Here is a 25,690-nt window from a genome sequence, read left to right as displayed (position 1 = left end):
GTAGTGTTTTACTGTGTAGACTGTAGTGTTTTACTGTGTAGACTGTAGTGTTTTACTGTGTAGACTGTAGTGTTTTACTGTGTAGACTAGTGTTTTACTGTGTAGACTGTAGTGTTTTACTGTAGTGTTTTACTGTGTAGACTGTAGTGTTTTACTGTGTAGACTGTAGTGTTTTACTGTGTAGACTGTAGTGTTTTACTGTGTAGACTGTAGTGTTTTACTGTGTAGACTGTAGTGTTTTACTGTAGTGTTTTACTGTAGTGTTTTACTGTGTAGACTGTAGTGTTTTACTGTGTAGACTGTAGTGTTTTACTGTAGTGTTTTACTGTAGTGTTTTACTGTGTAGTGTTTTACTGTGTAGACTGTAGTGTTTTACTGTGTAGACGGTAGTGTTTTACTGTGTAGACGGTAGTGTTTTACTGTGTAGACTGTAGTGTTTTACTGTAGTGTTTTACTGTAGTGTTTTACTGTGTAGACTGTAGTGTTTTACTGTGTAGACTGTAGTGTTTTACTGTAGTGTTTTACTGTGTAGACTGTAGTGTTTTACTGTGTAGACTGTAGTGTTTTACTGTGTAGACGGTAGTGTTTTACTGTGTAGACTGTAGTGTTTTACTGTGTAGGCGGTAGTGTTTTAGTGTGTAGACTGTAGTGTTTTACTGTGTAGACTGTAGTGTTTTACTGTGTAGACTGTAGTGTTTTACTGTGTAGACTGTAGTGTTTTACTGTGTAGACTGTAGTGTTTTACTGTGTAGACGGTAGTGTATTACTGTAGAGACTGTAGTGTTTTACGGTAGTGTTTTACAGTGTAGACTGTAGTGTTTTACAGTGTAGACTGTAGTGTTTTACTGTGTAGACGGTAGTGTATTACGGTAGTGTTTTACAGTGTAGACTGTAGTGTTTTACTGTGTAGACTGTAGTGTTTTACTGTGTAGACTGTAGTGTTTTACTGTGTAGACTGTAGTGTTTTACTGTGTAGACTGTAGTGTTTTACTGTGTAGACTGTAGTGTTTTACTGTGTAGACTGTAGTGTTTTACAGTGTAGACTGTGGTGTTTTACTGTGTAGACGGTAGTGTATTACGGTAGTGTTTTACTGTGTAGACTGTAGTGTTTTACTGTGTAGACTGTAGTGTTTTACTGTGTAGACTGTAGTGTTTTACTGTGTAGACTGTAGTGTTTTACTGTGTAGACTGTAGTGTTTTACTGTGTAGACTGTAGTGTTTTACTGTAGAGACGGTAGTGTTTTACTGTAGAGACGGTAGTGTTTTACTGTAGAGACGGTAGTGTTTTACTGTGTAGACGGTAGTGTTTTACTGTAGAGACTGTAGTGTTTTACTGTGTAGACTAGTGTTTTACTGTGTAGACTAGTGTTTTACTGTGTAGACTGTAGTGTTTTACTGTGTAGACTGTAGTGTTTTACTGTGTAGACGGTAGTGTTTTACTGTGTAGACGGTAGTGTTTTACTGTGTAGACGGTAGTGTTTTACTGTAGAGACGGTAGTGTTTTACTGTGTAGACGGTAGTGTTTTACTGTAGAGACTGTAGTGTTTTACTGTGTAGACTAGTGTTTTACTGTGTAGACTAGTGTTTTACTGTGTAGACTGTAGTGTTTTACTGTGTAGACTGTAGTGTTTTACTGTGTAGACGGTAGTGTTTTACTGTGTAGACGGTAGTGTTTTACTGTGTAGACGGTAGTGTTTTACTGTAGAGACGGTAGTGTTTTACTGTAGAGACGGTAGTGTTTTACTGTAGAGACGGTAGTGTTTTACTGTAGAGACGGTAGTGTTTTACTGTAGAGACGGTAGTGTTTTACTGTAGAGACGGTAGTGTTTTACTGTAGAGACGGTAGTGTTTTACTGTGTAGACTAGTGTTTTACTGTGTAGACTGTAGTGTTTTACTGTAGTGTTTTACTGTGTAGACTGTAGTGTTTTACTGTGTAGACTGTAGTGTTTTACTGTGTAGACTGTAGTGTTTTACTGTGTAGACTGTAGTGTTTTACTGTGTAGACTGTAGTGTTTTACTGTGTAGACTGTAGTGTTTTACTGTGTAGACTGTAGTGTTTTACTGTGTAGACTAGTGTTTTACTGTGTAGACTAGTGTTTTACTGTGTAGACTGTAGTGTTTTACTGTAGTGTTTTACTGTGTAGACTGTAGTGTTTTACTGTGTAGACTGTAGTGTTTTACTGTGTAGACTGTAGTGTTTTACTGTAGTGTTTTACTGTAGTGTTTTACTGTGTAGACTGTAGTGTTTTACTGTGTAGACTGTAGTGTTTTACTGTAGTGTTTTACTGTGTAGACTAGTGTTTTACTGTGTAGACTGTAGTGTTTTACTGTGTAGACTGTAGTGTTTTACTGTGTAGACTGTAGTGTTTTACTGTGTAGACGGTAGTGTTTTACTGTGTAGACTGTAGTGTTTTACTGTGTAGACTGTAGTGTTTTACTGTGTAGACTGTAGTGTTTTACTGTGTAGACGGTAGTGTTTTACTGTGTAGACTGTAGTGTTTTACTGTAGTGTTTTACTGTAGTGTTTTACTGTGTAGACTGTAGTGTTTTACTGTGTAGACTGTAGTGTTTTACTGTAGTGTTTTACTGTGTAGACTGTAGTGTTTTACTGTGTAGACTGTAGTGTTTTACTGTGTAGACGGTAGTGTTTTACTGTGTAGACGGTAGTGTTTTACTGTGTAGACGGTAGTGTTTTAGTGTGTAGACTGTAGTGTTTTACTGTGTAGACTGTAGTGTTTTACTGTGTAGACTGTAGTGTTTTACAGTGTATTACGGTAGTGTTTTACAGTGTAGACTGTAGTGTTTTACTGTGTAGACTGTAGTGTTTTACTGTGTAGACTGTAGTGTTTTACTGTGTAGACTGTAGTGTTTTACTGTGTAGACTGTAGTGTTTTACTGTGTAGACTGTAGTGTTTTACAGTGTAGACTGTAGTGTATTACGGTAGTGTTTTACAGTGTAGACTGTAGTGTTTTACTGTGTAGACTGTAGTGTTTTACTGTGTAGACTGTAGTGTTTTACTGTGTAGACTGTAGTGTTTTACTGTGTAGACTGTAGTGTTTTACTGTGTAGACTGTAGTGTTTTACTGTGTAGACTGTAGTGTTTTACTGTAGAGACGGTAGTGTTTTACTGTAGAGACTGTAGTGTTTTACGGTAGTGTTTTACAGTGTAGACTGTAGTGTTTTACTGTAGAGACGGTAGTGTTTTACTGTAGAGACTGTTGTGTTTTACGGTAGTGTTTTACAGTGTAGACTGTAGTGTTTTACTGTAGAGACTGTAGTGTTTTACTGTGTAGACTGTAGTGTTTTACTGTGTAGACTGTAGTGTTTTACTGTGTAGACTGTAGTGTTTTACTGTGTAGACTGTAGTGTTTTACTGTAGAGACGGTAGTGTTTTACTGTAGAGACGGTAGTGTTTTACTGTAGAGACGGTAGTGTTTTACTGTGTAGACGGTAGTGTTTTACTGTGTAGACGGTAGTGTTTTACTGTGTAGACTGTAGTGTTTTACTGTGTAGACGGTAGTGTTTTACTGTGTAGACTGTAGTGTTTTACTGTGTAGACTAGTGTTTTACTGTGTAGACGGTAGTGTTTTACTGTGTAGACGGTAGTGTTTTACTGTGTAGACGGTAGTGTTTTACTGTGTAGACTGTAGTGTTTTACTGTGTAGACTGTAGTGTTTTACTGTGTAGACTAGTGTTTTACTGTGTAGACTGTAGTGTTTTACTGTGTAGACTGTAGTGTTTTACTGTGTAGACTGTAGTGTTTTACTGTGTAGACTGTAGTGTTTTACTGTGTAGACGGTAGTGTATTACTGTAGAGACTGTAGTGTTTTACGGTAGTGTTTTACAGTGTAGACTGTAGTGTTTTACTGTGTAGACTGTAGTGTTTTACTGTGTAGACTGTAGTGTTTTACTGTGTAGACTGTAGTGTTTTACTGTAGAGACGGTAGTGTTTTACTGTGTAGACTAGTGTTTTACTGTGTAGACTGTAGTGTTTTACTGTGTAGACTGTAGTGTTTTACTGTGTAGACGGTAGTGTATTACTGTAGAGACGGTAGTGTTTTACTGTAGAGACTGTTGTGTTTTACGGTAGTGTTTTACAGTGTAGACTGTAGTGTTTTACTGTAGAGACTGTAGTGTTTTACTGTGTAGACTGTAGTGTTTTACTGTGTAGACTGTAGTGTTTTACTGTGTAGACTGTAGTGTTTTACTGTGTAGACTGTAGTGTTTTACTGTGTAGACTGTAGTGTTTTACTGTGTAGACTGTAGTGTTTTACTGTGTAGACTGTAGTGTTTTACTGTGTAGACTGTAGTGTTTTACTGTGTAGACTGTAGTGTTTTACTGTGTAGACTGTAGTGTTTTACTGTGTAGACTGTAGTGTTTTACTGTGTAGACTGTAGTGTTTTACTGTGTAGACTGTAGTGTTTTACTGTGTAGACTGTAGTGTTTTACTGTGTAGACTGTAGTGTTTTACTGTGTAGACTGTAGTGTTTTACTGTAGAGACTGTAGTGGTTTACTGTAGAGACGGTAGTGTTTTACTGTAGAGACGGTAGTGTTTTACTGTAGAGACTGTAGTGTTTTACGGTAGTGTTTTACAGTGTAGACTGTAGTGTTTTACTGTAGAGACGGTAGTGTTTTACAGTGTAGACTGTAGTGTTTTACTGTGTAGACTGTAGTGTTTTACTGTGTAGACTGTAGTGTTTTACTGTGTAGACTGTAGTGTTTTACTGTGTAGACTGTAGTGTTTTACTGTGTAGACTGTAGTGTTTTACTGTGTAGACTGTAGTGTTTTACTGTGTAGACTGTAGTGTTTTACTGTGTAGACTGTAGTGTTTTACTGTAGAGACGGTAGTGTTTTACTGTAGAGACGGTAGTGTTTTACTGTAGAGACGGTAGTGTTTTACTGTAGAGACGGTAGTGTTTTACTGTAGAGACTGTAGTGTTTTACTGTAGAGACGGTAGTGTTTTACTGTAGAGACTGTAGTGTTTTACGGTAGTGTTTTACAGTGTAGACTGTAGTGTTTTACTGTAGAGACGGTAGTGTTTTACAGTGTAGACTGTAGTGTTTTACTGTGTAGACTGTAGTGTTTTACTGTGTAGACTGTAGTGTTTTACTGTGTAGACTGTAGTGTTTTACTGTGTAGACTGTAGTGTTTTACTGTAGAGACGGTAGTGTTTTACTGTAGAGACGGTAGTGTTTTACTGTAGAGACGGTAGTGTTTTACTGTAGAGACGGTAGTGTTTTACTGTAGAGACGGTAGTGGTTTACTGTAGAGAGGGTAGTGGTTTACTGTAGAGAGGGTAGTGGTTTACTGTAGAGAGGGTAGTGGTTTACTGTAGTGTTTTACTGTAGAGACGGTAGTGTTTTACTGTAGTGTTTTACTGTAGTGTTTTACTGTAGAGACTGTAGTGTTTTACTGTAGAGACTGTAGTGTTTTACTGTAGAGACATTTACATACACGGTAGTGTTTTACTGTAGAGACGGTAGTGTTTTACTGTAGAGACGGTAGTGTTTTACTGGAGAGACGGTAGTGTTTTACTGTAGAGACGGTAGTGTTTTACTGTGTAGACTGTAGTGTTTTACTGTAGAGACATTTACATACACGGTAGTGTTTTACTGTAGAGACGGTAGTGTTTTACTGTGTAGACTGTAGTGTTTTACTGTAGTGTTTTACTGTGTAGACTGTAGTGTTTTACTGTGTAGACTGTAGTGTTTTACTGTGTAGACTGTAGTGTTTTACTGTGTAGACTGTAGTGTTTTACTGTAGTGTTTTACTGTGTAGACTGTAGTGTTTTACTGTGTAGACTGTAGTGTTTTACTGTGTAGACTGTAGTGTTTTACTGTGTAGACTGTAGTGTTTTACTGTAGAGACTGTAGTGTTTTACTGTAGTGTTTTACTGTGTAGACTGTAGTTTTTTACTGTGTAGACTGTAATGTTTTACTGTAGTGTTTTACTGTAGTGTTTTACTGTGTAGACTGTAGTGTTTTACTATAGAGACGGTAGTGTTTTACACTAGGCTATTTTGTATTGTATTTGGGGGAAAAATACATTGAGAAGATTGTGTAGTAGTGGTGATTTTAATTCATGCATTTGCATGGTATTGAAAAATGACACTGCTTTGAATTATTGTTGGTGAAGGATGACTGGCAGGCCTCTAGATGATCAATTCAGAACGACACATTTTCCATGTAGTGCGATCGACAGCAGGAATATTGAATCTCTGGGATGTTAGGCAAATGATCAACTGTAACCTATTGAAGCTAAATGATCACCCGTAAGCTATTGAAGCTAAATGATCACCCGTAAGCTATTGAAGCTAAATGATCACCCGTAACCTATTGAAGCTAAATGATCAACCGTAACCTATTGAAGCTAAATGATCAACTGTAACCTATTGAAGCTAAATGATCAACTGTAACTTATTGAAGCTAAATGATCAACTGTAACCTATTGAAGCTAAATGATCAACCGTAACCTATTGAAGCTAAATGATCAACCGTAACCTATTGAAGCTAAATGATCAACCGTAACCTATTGAAGCTAAATGATCAACCGTAACCTATTGAAGCTAAATGATCAACTGTAACCTATTGAAGCTAAATGATCAACTGTAACCTATTGAAGCTAAATGATCAACCTAACCTATTGAAGCTAAATGATCAACTGTAACCTATTGAAGCTAAATGATCAACTGTAACCTATTGAAGCTAAATGATCAACCTAACCTATTGAAGCTAAATGATCAACTGTAACCTATTGAAGCTAAATGATCAACCGTAACCTATTGAAGCTAAATGATCAACCGTAACCTATTGAAGCTAAATGATCAACTGTAACCTATTGAAGCTAAATGATCAACCGTAACCTATTGAAGCTAAATGATCAACTGTAACCTATTGAAGCTAGATGATCAACTGTAACCTATTGAAGCTAAATGATCAACCGTAACCTATTGAAGCTAAATGATCAACCGTAACCTATTGAAGCTAAATGATCAACTGTAACCTATTGAAGCTAAATGATCAACCGTAACCTATTGAAGCTAAATGATCAACTGTAACCTATTGAAGCTAAATGATCAACTGTAACCTATTGAAGCTAAATGATCAACTGTAACCTATTGAATCTTGGGGTTGTTATGTTAAATTATAACCTTGATATGCCACCTAACAAGTTTACTGTTATCAGCACCCCAGTCAATACTGTTTACCATTCTCCACACATTTGTCAATGCACTGAGGCGCAATGGTGTGAGGGGATTTCATATGAATCCCCACCCCTCGTATTCAGACACCTCTGTCTCGTCAAGTTAGATTTGTTGATGAAGTCAGTTCAACTACTTTGTCTTCTTTTGAGCCATCCTGAGTCACTATTCTGTGTCATTGGGGTTTTGTACGCCATGAGGGGTCGCTCGAGGAACTGTTTTATGACACAAAACAAAAAGGTTTGACAAACACGAATGCAACCCATGACCTTCTGTGTACGCCAGTGTATCATTCACTCCCTCCTGTTGCACGGGGCGGCAGGGTAGCCTAGTGGTTAGAGTGTTGGACTTGTAACCGAAAGGTTGCAAGTTCGAATCCCCGAGCTGACAACGTACAAATCTGTCGTTCTTCCCCTGAACAGGCAGTTAACCCACTGTTCCTAGGCCGTCATTGAAAATAAGAATTTGTTCTTAACTGACTTGCCTAGTAAAATAAAGGTAAAATAAATAAAAAATTAAAAGCATTGGATTGGTGCTAGAGGTCGACCAATTAATTGCCATGGCGATTTCAACTTTTCATAACAATCGGTAATCTGCATTTTTTAACGCCGATTACTTTGCACTCCACGAGGAGATTGCGTGGCAGGCTGACCACCTGTTACACGTGTGCAGCAAGGAGCCAAGGAAAGTTGCTAGCTAGCATTAAACTTATCTTGTAAAAATGAATCTTAACATAATCACTAGTTAACTACACATGGTTGATGATATTACTAGTTTATCTAGCTTGCCCTGCGTTGCATATCATCGATGCGGTGCCTGTTAATTTATCATTGAATCATAGCCTACTTTGCCAAACGGGTGATAATTTAAGAAGAGCATTTGCGAAAAAGCACTGCCACAATGTGTACCTAACCAAAAACATCAATGCCTTTTCTTAAAATCAATACACAAGTATATTTTTTTTAAACCTGCATATTTAGTTAATATTGCCTGCTAACATTAATTTATTTGAACTAGGGAAATTGTCATTTCTCTTGCATTCTGTGCAAGCAGAGTCAGGGTATATGCAGCAGTTTGGGCCGCCTGGCTCATTGCAAACTGTGTGAAGACCATTTCTTCCTAACATAGACCGTAATTATTTTTGCCAGAATTTTACATAATTATGACATAACATTGAAGCTTGTGCAATGTAACAGCAACATTTAGACTTAAGGATGCCACCCGTTCGATAAATACGGAACGGTTCCGTATTTCACTAAAAGAATAAACGTTTTGTTTTTGAAATGATAGTTTCTGGATTTGACCATATTATTGCCCTAAGGCTCATATTTCTGTGTTTACTATATTAGAATTAAGTCTATGATTTGATAATTGATAGAGCAGTCTGACTGAGCGGTGGGGTAGGCAGCAGCAGGCTCGTAAGCATTCATTCAAACAGCACTTTCCTGCGTTTGCCAGCAGCTCTTCGCTGTGCTTCAAGCATTGCGCTGTTTATGACTTCAAGCCTAGCAACTCCCGAGATTAGGTTGGCAATACTATAGTTTCTATAAGAACATCCAATAGTCAAATGGTATAAAGAGAAATAGTCCTATAATAACTACAACCTAAAACTTCTTACCTGGGAATATTGAAGACTCATGTTAAAGGAACCACCAGCTTTCATATGTTCTCATGTTCTGAGCAAGGAACTTAAACATCAGCTTTTTTACGTGGCACGTATTGCACTTTTACTTTCTTCTCCAACACTGTTTTTGCAGTTTTTTAAACCAAATTCAACATATTTCATTATTTATTTGAGACTAAATTGATTTTATTGATGTATTATATTATGTTAAAATAAGTGTTCAATATTGTTGTAATTGTCACTATTACAAATATATAAAAATCGTTTTTTTTGGTCCTCCAATAATCGGTATCGGCATTGAAAACTCAAATGGTCGACCTCTAATTGGTGTAAGCATGGCTGGACAATGCACTCTTCCGGAGAAGAGTTTAGAATAGGGGTTGTCAACAGGCAGTGATAAAAAAAATGGCCCCCTAGTTTTTTTTGTCATTTTAGGCAAAACATGTGTAAAAGATGTGATCGTGTCTCAATGTTATTATTTTGAAATACATTCTAGTTGGGGGCTTCGTTGTGGTCAATTCGCAGTGTAAAAATGATTTTCTGGCCCTCAGAACCATCTCAGATTTAGAGCCAGCCATGGTATCATATACCCAGTGGGAAAAATGGAACAGTGAGATATGACGTTACTTTATGGTTGTGAACTATTTTTCTGGTTGAGAAAATATCATATGATTACATCCAATTGGTTTATTGTGCAGTGTAGGGGTGTGTGACCCCATGCCTGATTTCTGTTGTTGTCTCCTACCCTCCCACAGGACGAGTACAAGGCTGAGAAGGCCCTCTCAGAGGAGGACCTAAAGAATGCCATCAGCATCCACCACGCCTTGTCCATCAAAGCCGTGGACTACGAGAAGAAGCCCAACGTTCTCAAGCTCAAGACAGCCGACTGGAGGGTCTTCCTCTTCCAGGCCCAGTAAGTTGGCTCTGGAGTGAAGTTTACCCTAGGGTGATCTAGGGTCAGCTTTCCCTCCAATTCTAACCTGAACCATTAGTGGGAGAAATGCAAAACTGACCCCAGGATCAGCATCTAGGGACAACTTCACCTTTTATCCTTAAGTTGCACCACCAGCGACCACTGCCTCTGCAATCGGGTGGCACAATTTACTGCCGCAAAACAACCCAACATTATTTCCAGTAGAGCTAGAGGGACGAGGGAGAGAAAAGGACCACTTCTGGAAGCGAAGTCATTTCACGCTTGGCTTCAAGCGCTGTGAAAATCCATTTGTCTCGGCCATTACTCTGTCCAAAGTCTATTGTTCTTGGTTTCCTTTGTTCCCTCATCATGGAATATTCCAGGTGCCTAATAGAGGTGCTTATCATTGAAGAAGATAGGACCTCCTCCTGGGATGTGCTTCCATGATGCATAAATGAACAGTGGCACAGTTGGGTTGTATTTCTATGTAGTTCACCGTACTCTATCAACTTTGAACGATTATTTTCCCCATCACAACCGAACACATTGCTATTCCAGGGAAAATTGTTTACGGCTTTAGCCTGGATTTGGTTGAATACCAAAGCTGTGTTTTATTCAAAATGTTCCCATATAAAGTCTCAAAGCAAATGGCTGCTTTTGTAAGTTGTTTATTTGTCTCTGTTTCCAAACAGGAGCCCAGAGGAAATGGACTCTTGGATCAGAGTAGTCAACTCTGTTGCAGCCATGTTCTCTGCCCCCTCGTTCCCCGCCGCCATTGGCTCTCAGAAGAAATTCAGCCGTCCACTGCTACCGGCCACGACCACGAGGATGTCACAGGTACGGTAGATCCTCCAGAAACATCACCTCTGGAATATCACTGTTACCTACAATAACAGACCTATGTTTGGACACACCTAGTTATTCAATGGTTTTTCTTTATTTGTACTATTTTCTACATCAAAACTATGAAATAACACGTATGAAATCATGAAGTTACCAAAAAAGTGTTAAACAAATTCTTCAAAGGAGCTGCCCTTTGCCTTGATAACATATTTGCACAATCTTGCCATTTTCTCAACCAGCTTCACCTGTAATGGTTTTCCAACAGTCTTGAAGGAGTTCCCACATATGCTGAGCACTTGTTGGCTGCTTTTCCTTCACTCTGCGGTCCAACTCATCCCAAACCATCTCAATTGGGTTGAGATGGGGATTTGTGGAGGCCAGGTCATCTGTCGCAGCACGCGATCACTCTCCTTCTTGGTCAAATAGCCACAGTGGGAACCACACAAGCAACGGTCATCCGTTCACCAACTGCGTCTTAAAGACACAGCGATTGGAACTAAAAATCTCAAATTTGGACTCATCAGACCAAATGACAGATTTCCACTGGTCTACTGTCCATTGCTCGTTGTTCTTGGCCCAAGCAAGTCTGTTCTTCTTATTGGTGTCCTTTAGTAGTGGTTTCTTTGCAGCAATTTGATCATGAAGGCCTGATTGGGGCGGCAGGTAGCCTAGTGGTTAGAGCGTTGGACTAGTAACCGAATGGTTGCAAGATCAAATCCCCAAGCTGACAAGATAATAAATATCTGTCGTTCTACCCCTGTTCCTAGGCCGTCATTGAAAATAAGAATTTGTTCAAGATCAAGTTTTATTTACAATGACGTCCAAACCCGGACAACACTGCCAGAACTCTCAATCACTGCCGCATGTGATAGATAGAGCCTGGAACCAGGTACTTTAGTGACGCCTCTTGCACTGAGATGCAGTGCCTTAGACCACTGCGCCACTCGGGAGCCCATATTGAGATGTGTCTGTTTTGAACTCTGTAGCATTTATTTGGGCTGCAATTTCTGAGGCTGGTAACTCTAATGAACGTATACTCTGCAACAGAGGTAACTCTAACTCTTACATTCCTGTGGCAGTCCTCATGAGAGCCAGTTTCATCATAGTGCTTAATCATTTTTGCTACTGCGCTTGAAAACTTTCGAGGTTCTTGAAATTTCCCAGATTGACTGACCTTCGTGTCTTAAAGTAATGATGGATTGTTTCTCTTTTCTTTTTTGAGCTGTTCTTGCCATAATATGAACTTAGCCCTATTTGGTAAAATACCATCTTCTGTATACCACCCCGACCTTGTCACAACACAACTGATTGGCTCAAATGCATTAAGAAGGAAAGAAATTCCACAAAATAACTTTTATCAAGGCACACGTGTTAATTGAAATGCATTCCAGGTGTCTACCTCATAAAGCTGGCTGAGGGAATGCCAAGGCATAGGGTGGCTACTTTGAAGAATCTCAATTTTGATTTAACAATTTTTTTTTGGTTACTACATGATTCCATATTCCAAACTATTTCATAGTTTTGATGTCTTCACTTTTATTCTACAATGTAGAAAATAGTAAAAAATAAAGAAAAAAACTTAAGTAGGTGTGTCCAAACTTCCGAATGGTACTGTAGGTAAACATTAGGATTCCCTCACGGAGAGCCCAAACTTTCACTTTAGTCAAATGTTCACTTCTGCCATTGATATAAATGCCTGACTAGCGCAAATGACCTTCTAGACCAGGGGTGAGCAACTCCAGCTCCTTTTCTCAACGCAGGGAAGGAGGGACGGTGAGTTGGGTGAGAGGCAGGCTCACCACTGCTCCCTCCCTCCCCTCAGATTGACCATCAGATGCAGGCCATCAGTCCAATATGCAGTGATGTTGTATTGGGCCTATAACTTACTGCACAAACCTCTTTACTACAGAACTGTTTTTAATTGGTTCATGTTGCATTGGCTTACTTTATTTTGTTATTCTTAATCTGAGCAGTAGATCGCGGCTTGCTTTTTGACTTAGAAAGTAATATTGACGCAGGAATGGTTGGTGACCACTGTTCTAGACCAGCCTACCATTTAAATACATTGGCCCAGAATAATTTTCTGAGATGACTGTCTGGTGTTTTAAGAACCTGTTATTACATCTATAAAGTGCTATCTACAGGAGGAACAGCTGAAGTCTCACGAGGCGAAGCTGAAGCACGTCTCCACAGAGCTGGCAGAGCACAGATCCTACCCTCCTGACAAGAAGGTTAAAGCCAAGGAGATCGACGAGTACCGACTCAAAGAGCACTACCTGGAGTTTGAGGTAAGACATCATCATTCACCACAGATGTGCACTGGCAGAGGGTTGGTTGGGCGAGGCCAGGCCAGGCCAGGCAGCAGGTTGCTGCCAGTCATCGTCCAACGCTCTGGTTCACATGGTCTTTTCTTTTATGCCGCTGCACTCTTGTTTCGTTCTGCATCTAGCCCTTCCGAACACTGATCCGTGCGGACACAGACAGTTTCTGACATGCCTCCAGGCAGACCGCTGGGGAAGTCTCTGACAACCTTAATGGAGCTTTGCTTTTCTTATCTGCCAGGCTAAGGAGTGCATCTCTCTCAGCCCTACTCTCTATTCTGAACACGGGCGTGTCCTTAGGTCAAGATTCCAAGGATATCACCAAAGATGGGATAGAAACATTTGAGAAGTCATTGCATTAGTTTTTTTTTTAAACACAAGGTCACAAACTGCCAAGTAGCTGCTTGAAAGGTCATTCTTGGCGTTTGTTTCCCGGATTTAAAGTAGAGTGGGTATGGTCGACGTACAGTATGCATCTGTCACTGTTTAGGGGGTGGCTGTACTGGCAAGCTTAACGAGAGCATATGTAAAAGGAACTCTCTGTCCTCTATTGTCATGGCGTTACAATATAGAGCTCAGACAAACGTCCATTAAAATGTCATTTCAATTTCGTCCCTTGTCATTTATGCTGGTGAACACAAATCTATTTATTTACATGAGTCTTAAACATTGATTATGGATAAAGAATATATATTTTTTTTTTTCTTCTGAGAAGGCATTAGTTGACATGCTTCTCGTCAGTGTCAGCAATTATTCTATCACAGCTTTCCTCTGGCCTTCCTCAATTTCCATGTCCAAGGTTTCTAATGAAACCCACGAAAGCCCTATGTTAATTGAGCTGTGACTGTAGCACTGTTTTCCAATCAAACTTCCGCAGGAGAAGACACGACCTCATCAATAACCTTCTTCATTGAGCAAATTGTTTGTTTTTTTGTTTGTTCGTTTTTCATCAAAGAAACAGCGCTTTCTAGAAGTACCAGATAATCAATTAAATTGTGTGCTCCCTTTGTGCAAAACATCATAGGAATAATGATATCCTCCTGGCTTTACCACTCTGCCTGCGGAGCGTTACCACTCTCCTACTCTACACCCCCGCCTGTCGCGCCAAATGGCATCCTCTATATAGTGCACTACCCTTTGGGCCCTGGTCAAAAGCAGTGCACTGTAAAGGGAATAGGATGTCATTTGGGACGCAGACCCTGTTTACCCAGGGATCAGTGTGGTCAGATCTCTTGGAGTACGGTTCAGACATGCAGGTCCGTCCCCTCAGATCCTGAACCCTAACCCTCAGCTCCCTAACTTGTTCTTAAATCTGTTAATGGTTGATTGCAGTCTTTTTACTGTGTCCAGCTCACAATCTCCAAAACAAAAGCTAGAGAGAGAGGGCATAGACAGTCACAAGCATACCTCTGTGAATGACATTCATGAAGCACAGCACTTACACAAATCATTCACTAAACCCTAACCCTCAGCTAAATCTTGTAATGAATCTTGTGGAAATTTAGCATGTTTAGGAGACTAAACTGCTTGGAGGACCCTGGATTGTAAACTGTCATGTTCATAACATATTGATTAGTAGTAGTTAGGCCGGGGAGAAGTCTGTTCATAATAAAGCGCTACTCTGCGTTCTTAACAGCACCATCAACAAGGCAGGTCCTAGTTTTGTGGCACCTGGTTTACTGTTCAGCCATGTGGTCAGGTGGCACAAAGAGGGACTTTGCAATTGGCTCAGAACAGGACAGCACGACTGGCCCTTGCATTTACACAGGCAGCTGATATCAATAGTATGCATGTCAATCTCTCCTGGCTCAAAGTGAGGGAGGGATTGACTTCATCACTACTTGTGTCTGTGAGAGGTATTGCCATGTTTAATTCACCGAGCTGTCTGTCTGAACTACTGGCACACTCAGTTCAGACCCTCATTCATACCCCAGACATGCCACCAGAGATCTCTTCACAGTCCCCAAGTTGACTATGGGAGCCGAACAGTACTACATAGAGCCATGACTGTATGAAGATGGCGTCGGAGGGGGATGGCTGCAGTCTTATTGGCTCTTACCAACCATAGTATTTTTGTTTTTTTGCGATATTCGTAACTAGTTTTGTACATAATGTTGCTGCTCCTGTCTCTTATGACCGAAAAGAGCTTCTGGACATCAGAACTGCGATTACTCACCTCAGAGTAGACCGTTTTTCAAGGAGTCTGACAGGAGGGTGATACTTGACACCCGACCAGGCCCTCATCCCCGTCATTCGCTGAAGAAGGAAACATATATTTTGCGGATAAAGATTAGGGTGGCGTACGAGGATTAGGCGACGAGTGGCTAATCTGCCTTTGCCTTCCATCCTGCTAGCTAACATTCTATCGCTGAAAATAAATGGGACAAACTGAAAGCACGTATATCCTACCAACGGGACATAAAAACTGTAATATCTTATTTTTCACTTAGTTATGGCTGAACGACGACGTTAAGAAAATGGTGTATAACCCACCAGCTCTATCGGCAGGATAGAACAGAAACCTCTTGTAAGACACTGGGCGGGGGCCTATGCATTTATGTAAAGAGCTGGTGCATGATATCTAAGGCAAGTCTCAAGGTTTTGCTCACCTGAGGTATAATATCTTATAAGCTGTAGACCACATCTGCCTAAAGAGTTCATCTGTATTTTTCGTAGCTGTCTACATAACACCACAGTCCAAGGGCTGGCACTAAAACTGCACTCAATGAGCTGTATACCGCCATACGCAAACAGGAAAACGCTCATCGAGACGGCGCCCCTAGTGGCCGGGGACTTTAATGCGGGGAAACTTAAATCAGTTTAATCTAATTTTTATCAGCATGTGAAATGTGCAGCCAGAGGGAAAACAATTCTAGACCACCTTTACTCCACGCACAGAGATGTGTACAAAGCTCTCCCTCGCCCTCCATTTGGCAAATCTGACCATAACTCTGTGCTCCTGATTCCTGCTTACAAGCTAAAATTAAAGCAGGAAGCCCCAATAACACCAGCGACCAAACATTTTTATTTATTTTTTTAAAGTAGTCAGATGAAGCAGATACTAAACTACAGGGCTGTTTTGCTAGTAAGGAGTGGAATATGTTCTGGGATTCTTCCAATGGCATTAAGGAGTACACGTCAGTCACTGGCTTTATCAATAAGTGCATCGAGGACGCATACCCCAACCAGAAGCCATAGATTACAGGCAACATTCGCACTGAGCTAAAGGGTAGAGCTGTCGCTTTCAAGGAGCGGTACTCCTAACCCGGAAGCTTATAAAAAATCCTGCTATGTCCTCTGATGAACCATCACAGGCAAAGGGTCAATACAGGACTAAGATCGAATCGTACTACACAGGCTCGACGCTCGTCGGATGTGGCAGGGCTTGCACTATTAGACTATAAAGGGAAGTACAGCTGAGAGCTGCACAGTGACATGAGCCTACCGGGCAAGCTAAATAACTTCTATGCTCGCTTCGAGGCAAGTAACACTGAAACATGCATGAGAACATCAGCTGTTCCGGATGACTCTGTTATCACGCTCTCCGCAGCCGATGTGAGAGAAACCTTTAAACGGGTCAACATTCACAAGGCCGCTGGGCCAGACGGATTACCATGACGTTTTCAATCTCTGCCTGTCTGAGTCTGTAATACCAACATGTTTCAAGTAGACCACTATAGTCCCTGTGTCCAAGAACACTAAGGTAACCTGCCTAAATGACTACCGACCCGTGCACTCACGTCTAGCTATGAAATGCTTTGAAAAGCTGGTCATGGCTCACATCAAAACCATTATTCCAGAAACCCTAGACCCGCTCCAATTTGCGTACCAAATCCACAGATGACTCAATCTCTATTGCACTCCACACTGCCCATTCAACCCTGGACTAAAGGAACACCTATGAAAATGCTTTTCATTGACTACAGCTCAGCGTTCAATACCGTAGTCCCCTCAAAGCTCGTCACTAAGCTAAGGACCCTGGGACTAAACACCTCCCTCTGCAACTGGATCCTGGACGGCCGCCCCCAGGTGGAAGGGGTAGGTAACATCACATCCACCACACTGATCCTCAACACGGGGGCCCCTCGGAAGTGCGTGCTCAGTCCCCACCTGTACTCCCTGTTCACTCATGACTGCACGGCTAGGCACGACTCAAACACCATGAAGTTTGCTAATGACACAACAGTGGTAGGCCTGATTACCGACAACAATGAGACAGGTTGAGAGTTTCAAGTCCCTTGACCTCCACATCACCAACAAACTAACATGGTCCAAGCACACCAAGACAGTCGTGAAGAGGGCACAACAAAACCTATTCCCTCTCAGGAGACTGAAAATATTTGGCATGGATCCTCACAAGGTTTTACAGCTGCACCATCAAGAGCATCCTGATGGGTTGCATCACTGCCTGGTATGCCAACTGCTCAGCCTCCAACCGCAAGGCATTGCAGTGGGTAGTGCGTACGGCCCAGTACATCACCGGGGCCAAGCTTCCTGCCATCTAGGACCTCTATACCAGGCGGTGTCAGAGGAAGGCCCTAAAAATTGTCAGACTACAGCCACCCTAGTCATAGATTGTTCTCTCCGCTACCGCACGGCAAGTGGTACCGGAGCAACTATTCTAGGTCCAAGAGGCTTCTCAACAGCTTCTACCCCCAAGCCGTAAGACTCCTGAACAGCTAATCAAATGGCTACCCAGACTATTTGCATTGCCCCCCCACCCTCTTCTACTCTGTTGGTATCTATGCATAGTCACTTTAACTCTACCTACATGGACATATTGCCTTGACACCGGTGCCCCCACACATCGACTCTGTACCGGTAACCGTGAAGCAACACAAACATAGGCACACGCATACAAACGCACAGTAACATACTCACTATACACACGTACACATGGATTTTGTGTTGTAGATATGTGGTACTAGAGTAGGGGCCTGAGGGGGCACACTTAATATGTTGGTAAATCTGTTGTGAATATTTTGATGTTTCTTTTTTAATGTATAACTGCCTTAGTTTTGCTGGACCCCAGGAAGACTAGCTGCCTCCATAATAAATACAAACATCAAGCACTGCCTTTTGAGCTAGCTCTACCTCTGTGAAACACTACCGTAATCAATGAGCTAGCTCTACCTCTGTGAAACACTACTGTAATCAATGAGCTAGCTCTACCTCTGAAACACTACTGTAATCAATGAGCCAGCTATACCTCTGAAACACTACCGTAATCAATGAGCTAGCTCCACCTCTGTGAAACACTACTGTAATCAATGAGCTAGCTCTACCTCTGAAACACTACCGTAATCAATGAGCTAGCTCTACCTCTGTGAAAAACTACCTTAATCAATGAGCTAGCTATACCTCTGAAACACTACCGTAATCAATGAGCTAGCTATACCTCTGAAACACTACCGTAATCAATGAGCTAGCTATACTTCTGAAACACTACCGTAATCAATGAGCTAGCTATACCTCTGAAACACTACCGTAATCAATGAGCTAGCTCTACCTCTGTGAAAAACTACCTTAATCAATGAGCTAGCTCTACCTCTGTGAAACACTACCGTAATCAATGAGCTAGCTATACCTCTGTGAAAAACTACCTTAATCAATGAGCTAGCTATACCTCTGTGAAACACTACCGTAATCAATGAGCTAGCTATACCTCTGAAACATTACCGTAATCAATGAGCTAGCTCTACCTCTGTGAAACACTACTGTAATCAATGAGCTAGCTCTACCTCTGAAACACTACCGTAATCAATGAGCTAGCTATACCTCTGAAACACTACCGTAATCAATGAGCTAGCTATACCTCTGAAACACTACCTTAATCAATGAGCTAGCTCTACCTCTGAAAAACTACCTTAATCAATGAGCTAGCTATACCTCTGAAACATTACCGTAATCAATGAGCTAGCTATACCTCTGAAACATTACCGTAATCAATGAGCTAGCTCTACCTCTGTGCCGAAGGAAAAGTATTTTTCCACCTACAGTATCCAAAAAGTCTGCATGAGATGGCATTACTCACACTTTCTATTTTATGTCCTGTTGTAGTATGAAGGTATGAACAGATCATTTGAGATGGTTTTTTTTTTAACTATGGGCCCTGGGTGATAAGATCAACGGCCCCTTCACCTTGTTCTCCAGTTGAAGCATTGAAGACTGTTGTGGCAGGAGAGTCCTGGTCGACACACCGGCTACATTAACCTCCCAACTGCTCCTTCACTCCCGATCCACACCATGTCAGAGCAGACCCCTCCCCAACCACAGGGAAATTAATGATCTGGATGCAAAGCCAAGGAGATCTACGGTAGATCTAGTTATATGTACTTTAGTTTTCTAATGTATTTATTTTATATATTGGTATTCCATTAGTAAAAGCTTGGCATGCAGGTGGGGGTGACGGTCAGCGACTGTATTGAATTAGTAATCAGCAGGGTTAAGAGGATTTAGTGCTGGGCCAGGACGATCTGAGAACCAAGTCCCTCTCTCTGCCACACGTCTTATCAATGCTTCTGCTATTCCAGTTTACTTCATTATTACTCCATTTTAGCAGAGTTCTTCTACCACAGGGAGATATGATAAAGAACAATTAAACATTCATGACCAACTCATTAATTCTGTTGTCGATCTCCAATGAATCCTTCCCTGAATTAATAGAATTATCTTTAATCAGAGAGAGAGAGAGAACAGAAACGTTCTCCCCTGGCCCCTCTCCACTGTAAGGCTCTTAACATCTCAGAAATACTGTTCAGAAATACATCTCAGAAAAAGTGTTTCATACTACAGAAGAACATGTCTCTGGGGTTGTTGCTATCTGTGTGTTAGTCTGTCTCCCTGGAATTGGAATGTGTCACATAGAACCTTAAAGAAATGATGAGAGAATGCTGCAGTCACTCGAATTGCAGATATATCTCTTTCTCTGGTTAAACAAGGAACACATCCTGGAATGTGGAGACTTACAGCACTGGGACACAACCTTGACTGGATGCCCTTTCTTGTTGTTTACAGTGCACACCATTTGTTGTAATTAATTGCCTTATCGACCTGTGATTTCACCTCTTAATCCTGTGGTAAGTAGGGGTCCAGGCACTGCAAAAGGGTTGCCGTGAAACAATGAACTTGAATAAGGTCGTTACCTTAACATAGATGCTGACATTTAACACCATAGTACCCTCCAAACTTGTCATTAACACTGGGTCTCAATCCTGCCCTGTGAAACTGGGTCCTGGACTTCCTGACGGGCCGCCACCAGGTGGTGAGGGTAGGAAACATCTCCACCCCACTGATCCGCAACACTGGGGCCCCACAAGGGTGCGTTCTCAGCCTTCTCCTGTACTTCCTGTTCACCCATGAATGTGTGACCATGCACACCTCCAACTCAATCAAGTTTGCAGGCTACACCACAGTGGTAGGCTTGATTACCAACAACGACGAGACGGCCTACAGGGAAGAAGTGAGGGCCCACGACGTGTGGTGTCAGGAAAATAACGTCGCACTCAATGTCAACAAAACAAAGGAGATGATCATGGACTTCAGGAAACAGCAGAGGGAGCACCCCCACTATCCACGCAACAGTAGTGGAGAAGGTGAAAAGTTTTAAGTTCCTTGGCGTACATCACCGACAAACTGAAAGGGTCCACCCACACAGACAGTGTGGTGACGGCTGCACAACAGCGTCTCTTCAACCTCAGGAGGCTGAAGAAATTTGGCTTGTCACCAAAAACACTCAGCAACTTTTACAGATGCACAATCAAGAGCATCCTGTCGGGCTGTATCACCGCCTGGTACGGCAACTGCTCCGCCCACAACCGTAAGGCTCTCCAGAGGGTTGTGAGGTCTGCACAACGCATCACTGGGGGCAAACTGCTCTCCAGGACACCTACACCACCCGGTGTCACAGGAACGCCAAAAAGACCAAGGACAACAACCACCCAAGCCACTGCCTTTTCACCCCTCTATCATCCAGAAGGCGAGGTCAGTACAGGTGCATCAAAGCTGGGACCGAGAGACTGAAAAACAGCTTCTATCTCAAGGCCATCAGTGTTAAACAGCCATCACTAACATTTAGTGGCTGCTGCCAACATACTGACTCAAATCTCTAGCCACTTTAATAATTAAAAATTGGATGTAATAAATGTATCACTAGTCACTTTAAACTATGCCACTTTATATAATGTTTACATACCCTACATTACTCATCTCATATGTATATACTGTACTCAATACCATCGTCTGCATCTTGCCTATGCCGTTCGGCCATATATATTTTAATCTACATTCTTATTCATTCCTTTACACTTGTGTGTATAAGGTTGTGAAATTGTTAGATATTACTGCAAGGTCGGAACTAGAAGCGCAAGCATTTCGCTACACTCGCATTACCATCTGCTAACCATGTGTATGTGACAAATAAAATTTGATTTTGACATTGTTAGTGCTATAATCAGCACATGATTATTTAACTTGTTTGGTTGTCATGATATTTGGCAGACTTGTAGAGAGGCATGAGAGGGGATCATTCAATGGATATGTGATCAGGCCAGAGGTGGCGATATCATTCATTGCTGTGTTTACCTATATTTCTTTATTAGAATTTCCGGTGATAAACCAAAGTAGTTGCTGTAGTTGTTTTCCGTCATTTCTTGTTCGCCGATGTATAAGTCTTACATGTGTTTGTATTCTACACCGTAACACCCCATTCTCTGTCGTCTCTCCGCTGTAGGAGAACCGCTATGAGATGTACGTCAAGCTCCTGAGGGAGGGCGTGAAGGAGCTGCTCATTGGCAAAGATGGCGACGCGAGCCTCAAAAAGTCCCAGTCCAGCCCCTCTCTCAACCAGGAGGGCCAGCCGGCCGCGGCCAAAGTCAAACGCAACACCTCGGAGAGGAGACCCGAGACGCCGCCCAAGGTCACATAGGAAGCTACCCCCCCTCGCGAGCCTGTGAAAGAGCCATGAATACGCAACAAAAGTGTGTGAATATATTTTATGTAATTTATTTATCTGGCCACTGTTGTAACAAAAACAGTTGTGTAAAATGTAAATGATGAATACTCGTCCTTAAATTGACTGGCGTAGCATTTTTGTATGGAAACATTGCATTATATGTTTGTGGTCCTTTTATTTTGATGTTGATGTTGTCATTCTTGTATTGAACGTAATATTTTTTGTGACGCATTTGACCCTGTTGCTTTATTCAATATCGTTGTATTGGTCCTTCCTCTCATAAAAACAATTGATTTGCCTTTCAGTCAAGAGAGAGGATTTTTCTTGTCTCCAGTTTAGTGGAATTACCAACGCTAGCTCTTGGATATATAAATAGTAGCTAGATGTAGAATAGTCTTACTCAGAAGTTTTTATTTTGATATGTAGTTTAAGTAAACATTGGACATATTGAACCAGTTAATTTGAGAGTATTTTCCACAAATATGGCTTCCATTGAGAATAGGCAGGTGATTTGGACATCCAATTTCCTCCCTGCTTTTCCTCATAGACTTTTTTAAGGTTCCTTTCACCTGGGAATGTTTATTTTTCATACAGAAGATGCACCAAGGTGTAAATCCTGGAAAGGGATTAATTGTGGATCTAAAAAATGTGGTTAGGATCTTCAATCTCTTGCCTCTCATTTACAACAGAAAATGTGGTTAGGATCTTCAATCTCTTGCCTCTCATTTACAACAGAAAATGTGGTTAGGATCTTCAATCTCTTGCCTCTCATTTACAACAGGAATAACAACCCCAGATAAAACACAGTAATGTCCTTAGTTGTGTGGAAGGCTGCACTATCGTGTTAGAAAACGCAGTTCAAAAGCGTTCCAAATCCCTAATTTTGCACATGAACTATTTGGGATGTTTAAACATATTCCCCAGATTGGGTCAGTCGCCGCTGCATCCATATCTTTTCAGACTGCAGTATTTCACTAATGTTGGACTTAAGATCAGAGTTTATGCAGCTGAGCCATTTATTTTTTTATCCTTTATTGCAAAAAATATACTTCTGCTTTTTGAGTAGTGTGAAGACCAATGCCCCTTGTCTTTTCTAATCGTATGTGTTTTAGATTCTAAGTTGAAAACTATTGTTGTAAAGATCAAATTTAGTATTTATAGTGCACTTTATAAATGAGTTCTTTTTGGATATTATAGAGAGCTTTATAAAGGTTAGACTGCTATGTTTCTTTGACATCACAGGTTTTTCAGGCAGAACTATTTTTGTTTTCTTGAAGGTACTTGAGCGCGACAGTTCAGCAGGTTTCCGTCAGCTCAACTCATAATGTCGTCTTAGTTTGTTTTAAGTGGTTCGGTAGTTTTGCTGTCCTAGGTAGATTTGTTGATTGACAAAGTTTCCTTTTAGGGAACTATTTATAGATCTGTACTTTGCAATTATTGCCTTTTTCCAATGCTGGTGATATTACATTTATAATATAATTTACACATTTTCATTAGAAATATTACTGACATTTGAACGACATAAGCATTTAGTTAGACATTGGATTGTATGTCTACACTTCCACAATGGACTTTTGCATACCAACATATGTTTTGTCCTTACCAAAAGGTTTGCGTTTTTTCATGTATTGAAGATTTTGGAAGGAATTTAGCTTTTTAACATGTTATGAAGAAACATTTGTAATGATGCAAAGCCAATTTGAAAATGTACTTGTTTTTGGAAGACATGAGGCTAGTACTGAGTCTTTACAGTTAAAAAATATATATATTGTTTACTTTAAATGTTTTATTATTTACACTTTATTGTATTACTTTTTTTATTTTCTCTTAAATTCTCTACGAAGACACCAAATAGAATGTGTTAGTAGAGCTCGATGGTAATAGCCAACTAAATATACCTATATCCGTAATGCATGTTTTTAGAAAAACGTTCTACAGTAGTTTGTGCTAGCTAGCTAGTGTGCAAACCTTTTCCTTGGAAATGTTCTCCTCACATAGTGGCACTATTTGACCTGTACGATTATTGTGAAAGTTAGTGAGTGTTTTGACATTGAAGCACTTAATATAGACAATACATGTGGTACATTTATCAAAGGTTTCAAGTTAATATCACGAGACCTTAACAGCTGATTCTGTTATATAAATGTGAGGATAGTATTTTTGTTTATATGAAGAGGTCTACCCTTGAATTCATTTTGAATATAATATAAAATGTTTTTTTATTCTTTTAACCTTTTGATATTTTATCGTAAGACGATGGCTGACCCCTTGAAGACTTCTATAGTTAAAATTCCTCCGTAGTTTAAACTTAATCCCAGTTTTCTTATGCAGATACAGTAGTCCTTTGTTTAGACACATTAAATGTAGGATTTAACATATTGCTGTTTATCAGTTGGTACACTTATTACATTTGCCCATTTTCAGAGGATTTTAAATAAATACAGGCTTTTGTTGTAATGACACGTTAGCGTAATCTGTGCTTCTGAGTGGAATGATAAATAATCTACGTCTATATATGGAAACCGTGAACTCATTTTAAACACAACCCTGTAATACTATCTTACCAGTGGATTGTGTTCATGTGGAACGACTCAACTAAAGCACTGTTTCAATTGACACGTCAAATGTCACCTGATGTCATTTCTGATTTGATAGTAGATGGTCTGGAGAAGGAGTAGCGAAGAAGGCACAGTAAATGCGTCAACATGTGACATTTTCCAATTTAAGACTAGCAGTGATCCTTATCAGGCATCTTGCTACCTTTCCCTTAACATTTACAGCATTTCTCCATATCACTTCAATGGAGGGCTGATCTTTAGCACTTACCCCTAATGCTTCTCTCAACCATATCTGGCATAGCCTCTGTACACTGGCGTATCACTTGTGTTAGAATAGACTGAATCCTGCACCTCTGTCTGTAGACGTGAGAAGCCAGATTGTGTGCCCCTATAGTTCCCATGCCTCTTGATGGTTCTATACCGTAAAACACAATGCAACTAAGTCTCCTATGAGGCTCTTTGTCTCTACACGTATGTACGCATCAAATATCTCTGAAAGCTGTGATCCTGTACAATCCTTTGACTCTGTAAATGTTGTTAAATATAACTGTTACCCTGTTTTTTTTGTTTGTTTTTTGTTTTCAAAGGCCCAGGATTGCATTGTTTGGTTGTTCAAGTGATCTCTTCTTTGGCCCAGAGCGTGTCTTACGCCCTTAGGTCAGGATTGGTAACACTATGTCAGTGGTAATACAACTGTAGGTGGTTTCAATTAATAAAATACTTTACTTAATTGAACGTTGCATTTACTTGTGATTTATTCCCCAGTCTTGTGCTGTGTTGGTAGAAAAGATCTGCTTCTCAAAGAAAATCATCCCAGTAGACAAAAAAAGGTCAACTCAGGTGGCAAAGTTTATAACCCATTTATTTACTAGGGCAATATAATAATTGGGGTGGCAGGTAGCCTAGCAGTTAGTGTTGGGCCAGTAACCAAATGTTGCTGGATCGAATCCCTGAGCTGACAAGGTAAAAATCTGTAGTTCTGCCCCTGAGCAAGACAGTTTTGGCAACTGTTCCCCGTGCGCCGATGGTGTGGATGTCAGTTTAGGCAGCACCCCGCACCTCTCTGATTCAGAGGCGTTGGGTTAAATGTGGAAGACATAATTCAGTTAAATGCATTGTACAACTTACCCCTTTTTTCTTGTTAATAGAGCAATAATCAAGGCAATGCAGTCAATTAAAGGGCTTTACTTTAATACACTATTGCATTTATCAATTGACAGGTTATTCAGTTTGTATAGTATAGTCTTAATGCATCTCATAACAGAAGAAAG

At 40.6% G+C, this 25,690-nt stretch overlaps 1 protein-coding gene across 9 annotated transcripts in view; it reads left to right on the top strand.

Annotated features, from left to right (window-relative positions):
• Nucleotides 1–25,154, top strand: part of psd3l (pleckstrin and Sec7 domain containing 3, like) — a 150,734-nt gene extending 125,580 nt beyond the window's left edge. For 6 of the 9 annotated variants that reach the window (XM_064943474.1, XM_064943473.1, XM_064943477.1 and 3 more), the window contains 4 exons: nt 9,587–9,744; nt 10,437–10,581; nt 12,720–12,875; nt 21,640–25,154. In XM_064943474.1, coding sequence (XP_064799546.1) covers nt 9,587–9,744; nt 10,437–10,581; nt 12,720–12,875; nt 21,640–21,834 — 654 coding nt within the window. In that variant the 3' untranslated portion in view covers nt 21,835–25,154. The remainder of the gene's footprint in view (nt 1–9,586; nt 9,745–10,436; nt 10,582–12,719; nt 12,876–21,639) is intronic. The other 3 variants (XM_064943476.1, XM_064943475.1, XM_064943481.1) reach the window with 1 other exon arrangement.
• The last annotated feature ends 536 nt before the right edge of the window (nt 25,155–25,690 follow it).

This window comes from Oncorhynchus masou, chromosome 28, assembly GCF_036934945.1.
Source record: "Oncorhynchus masou masou isolate Uvic2021 chromosome 28, UVic_Omas_1.1, whole genome shotgun sequence".
Lineage (NCBI taxonomy): Eukaryota > Metazoa > Chordata > Actinopteri > Salmoniformes > Salmonidae > Oncorhynchus > Oncorhynchus masou.
Note: the sequence above shows the minus strand (reverse complement) of the source record. Positions and strands in the feature narration are given on the sequence as shown.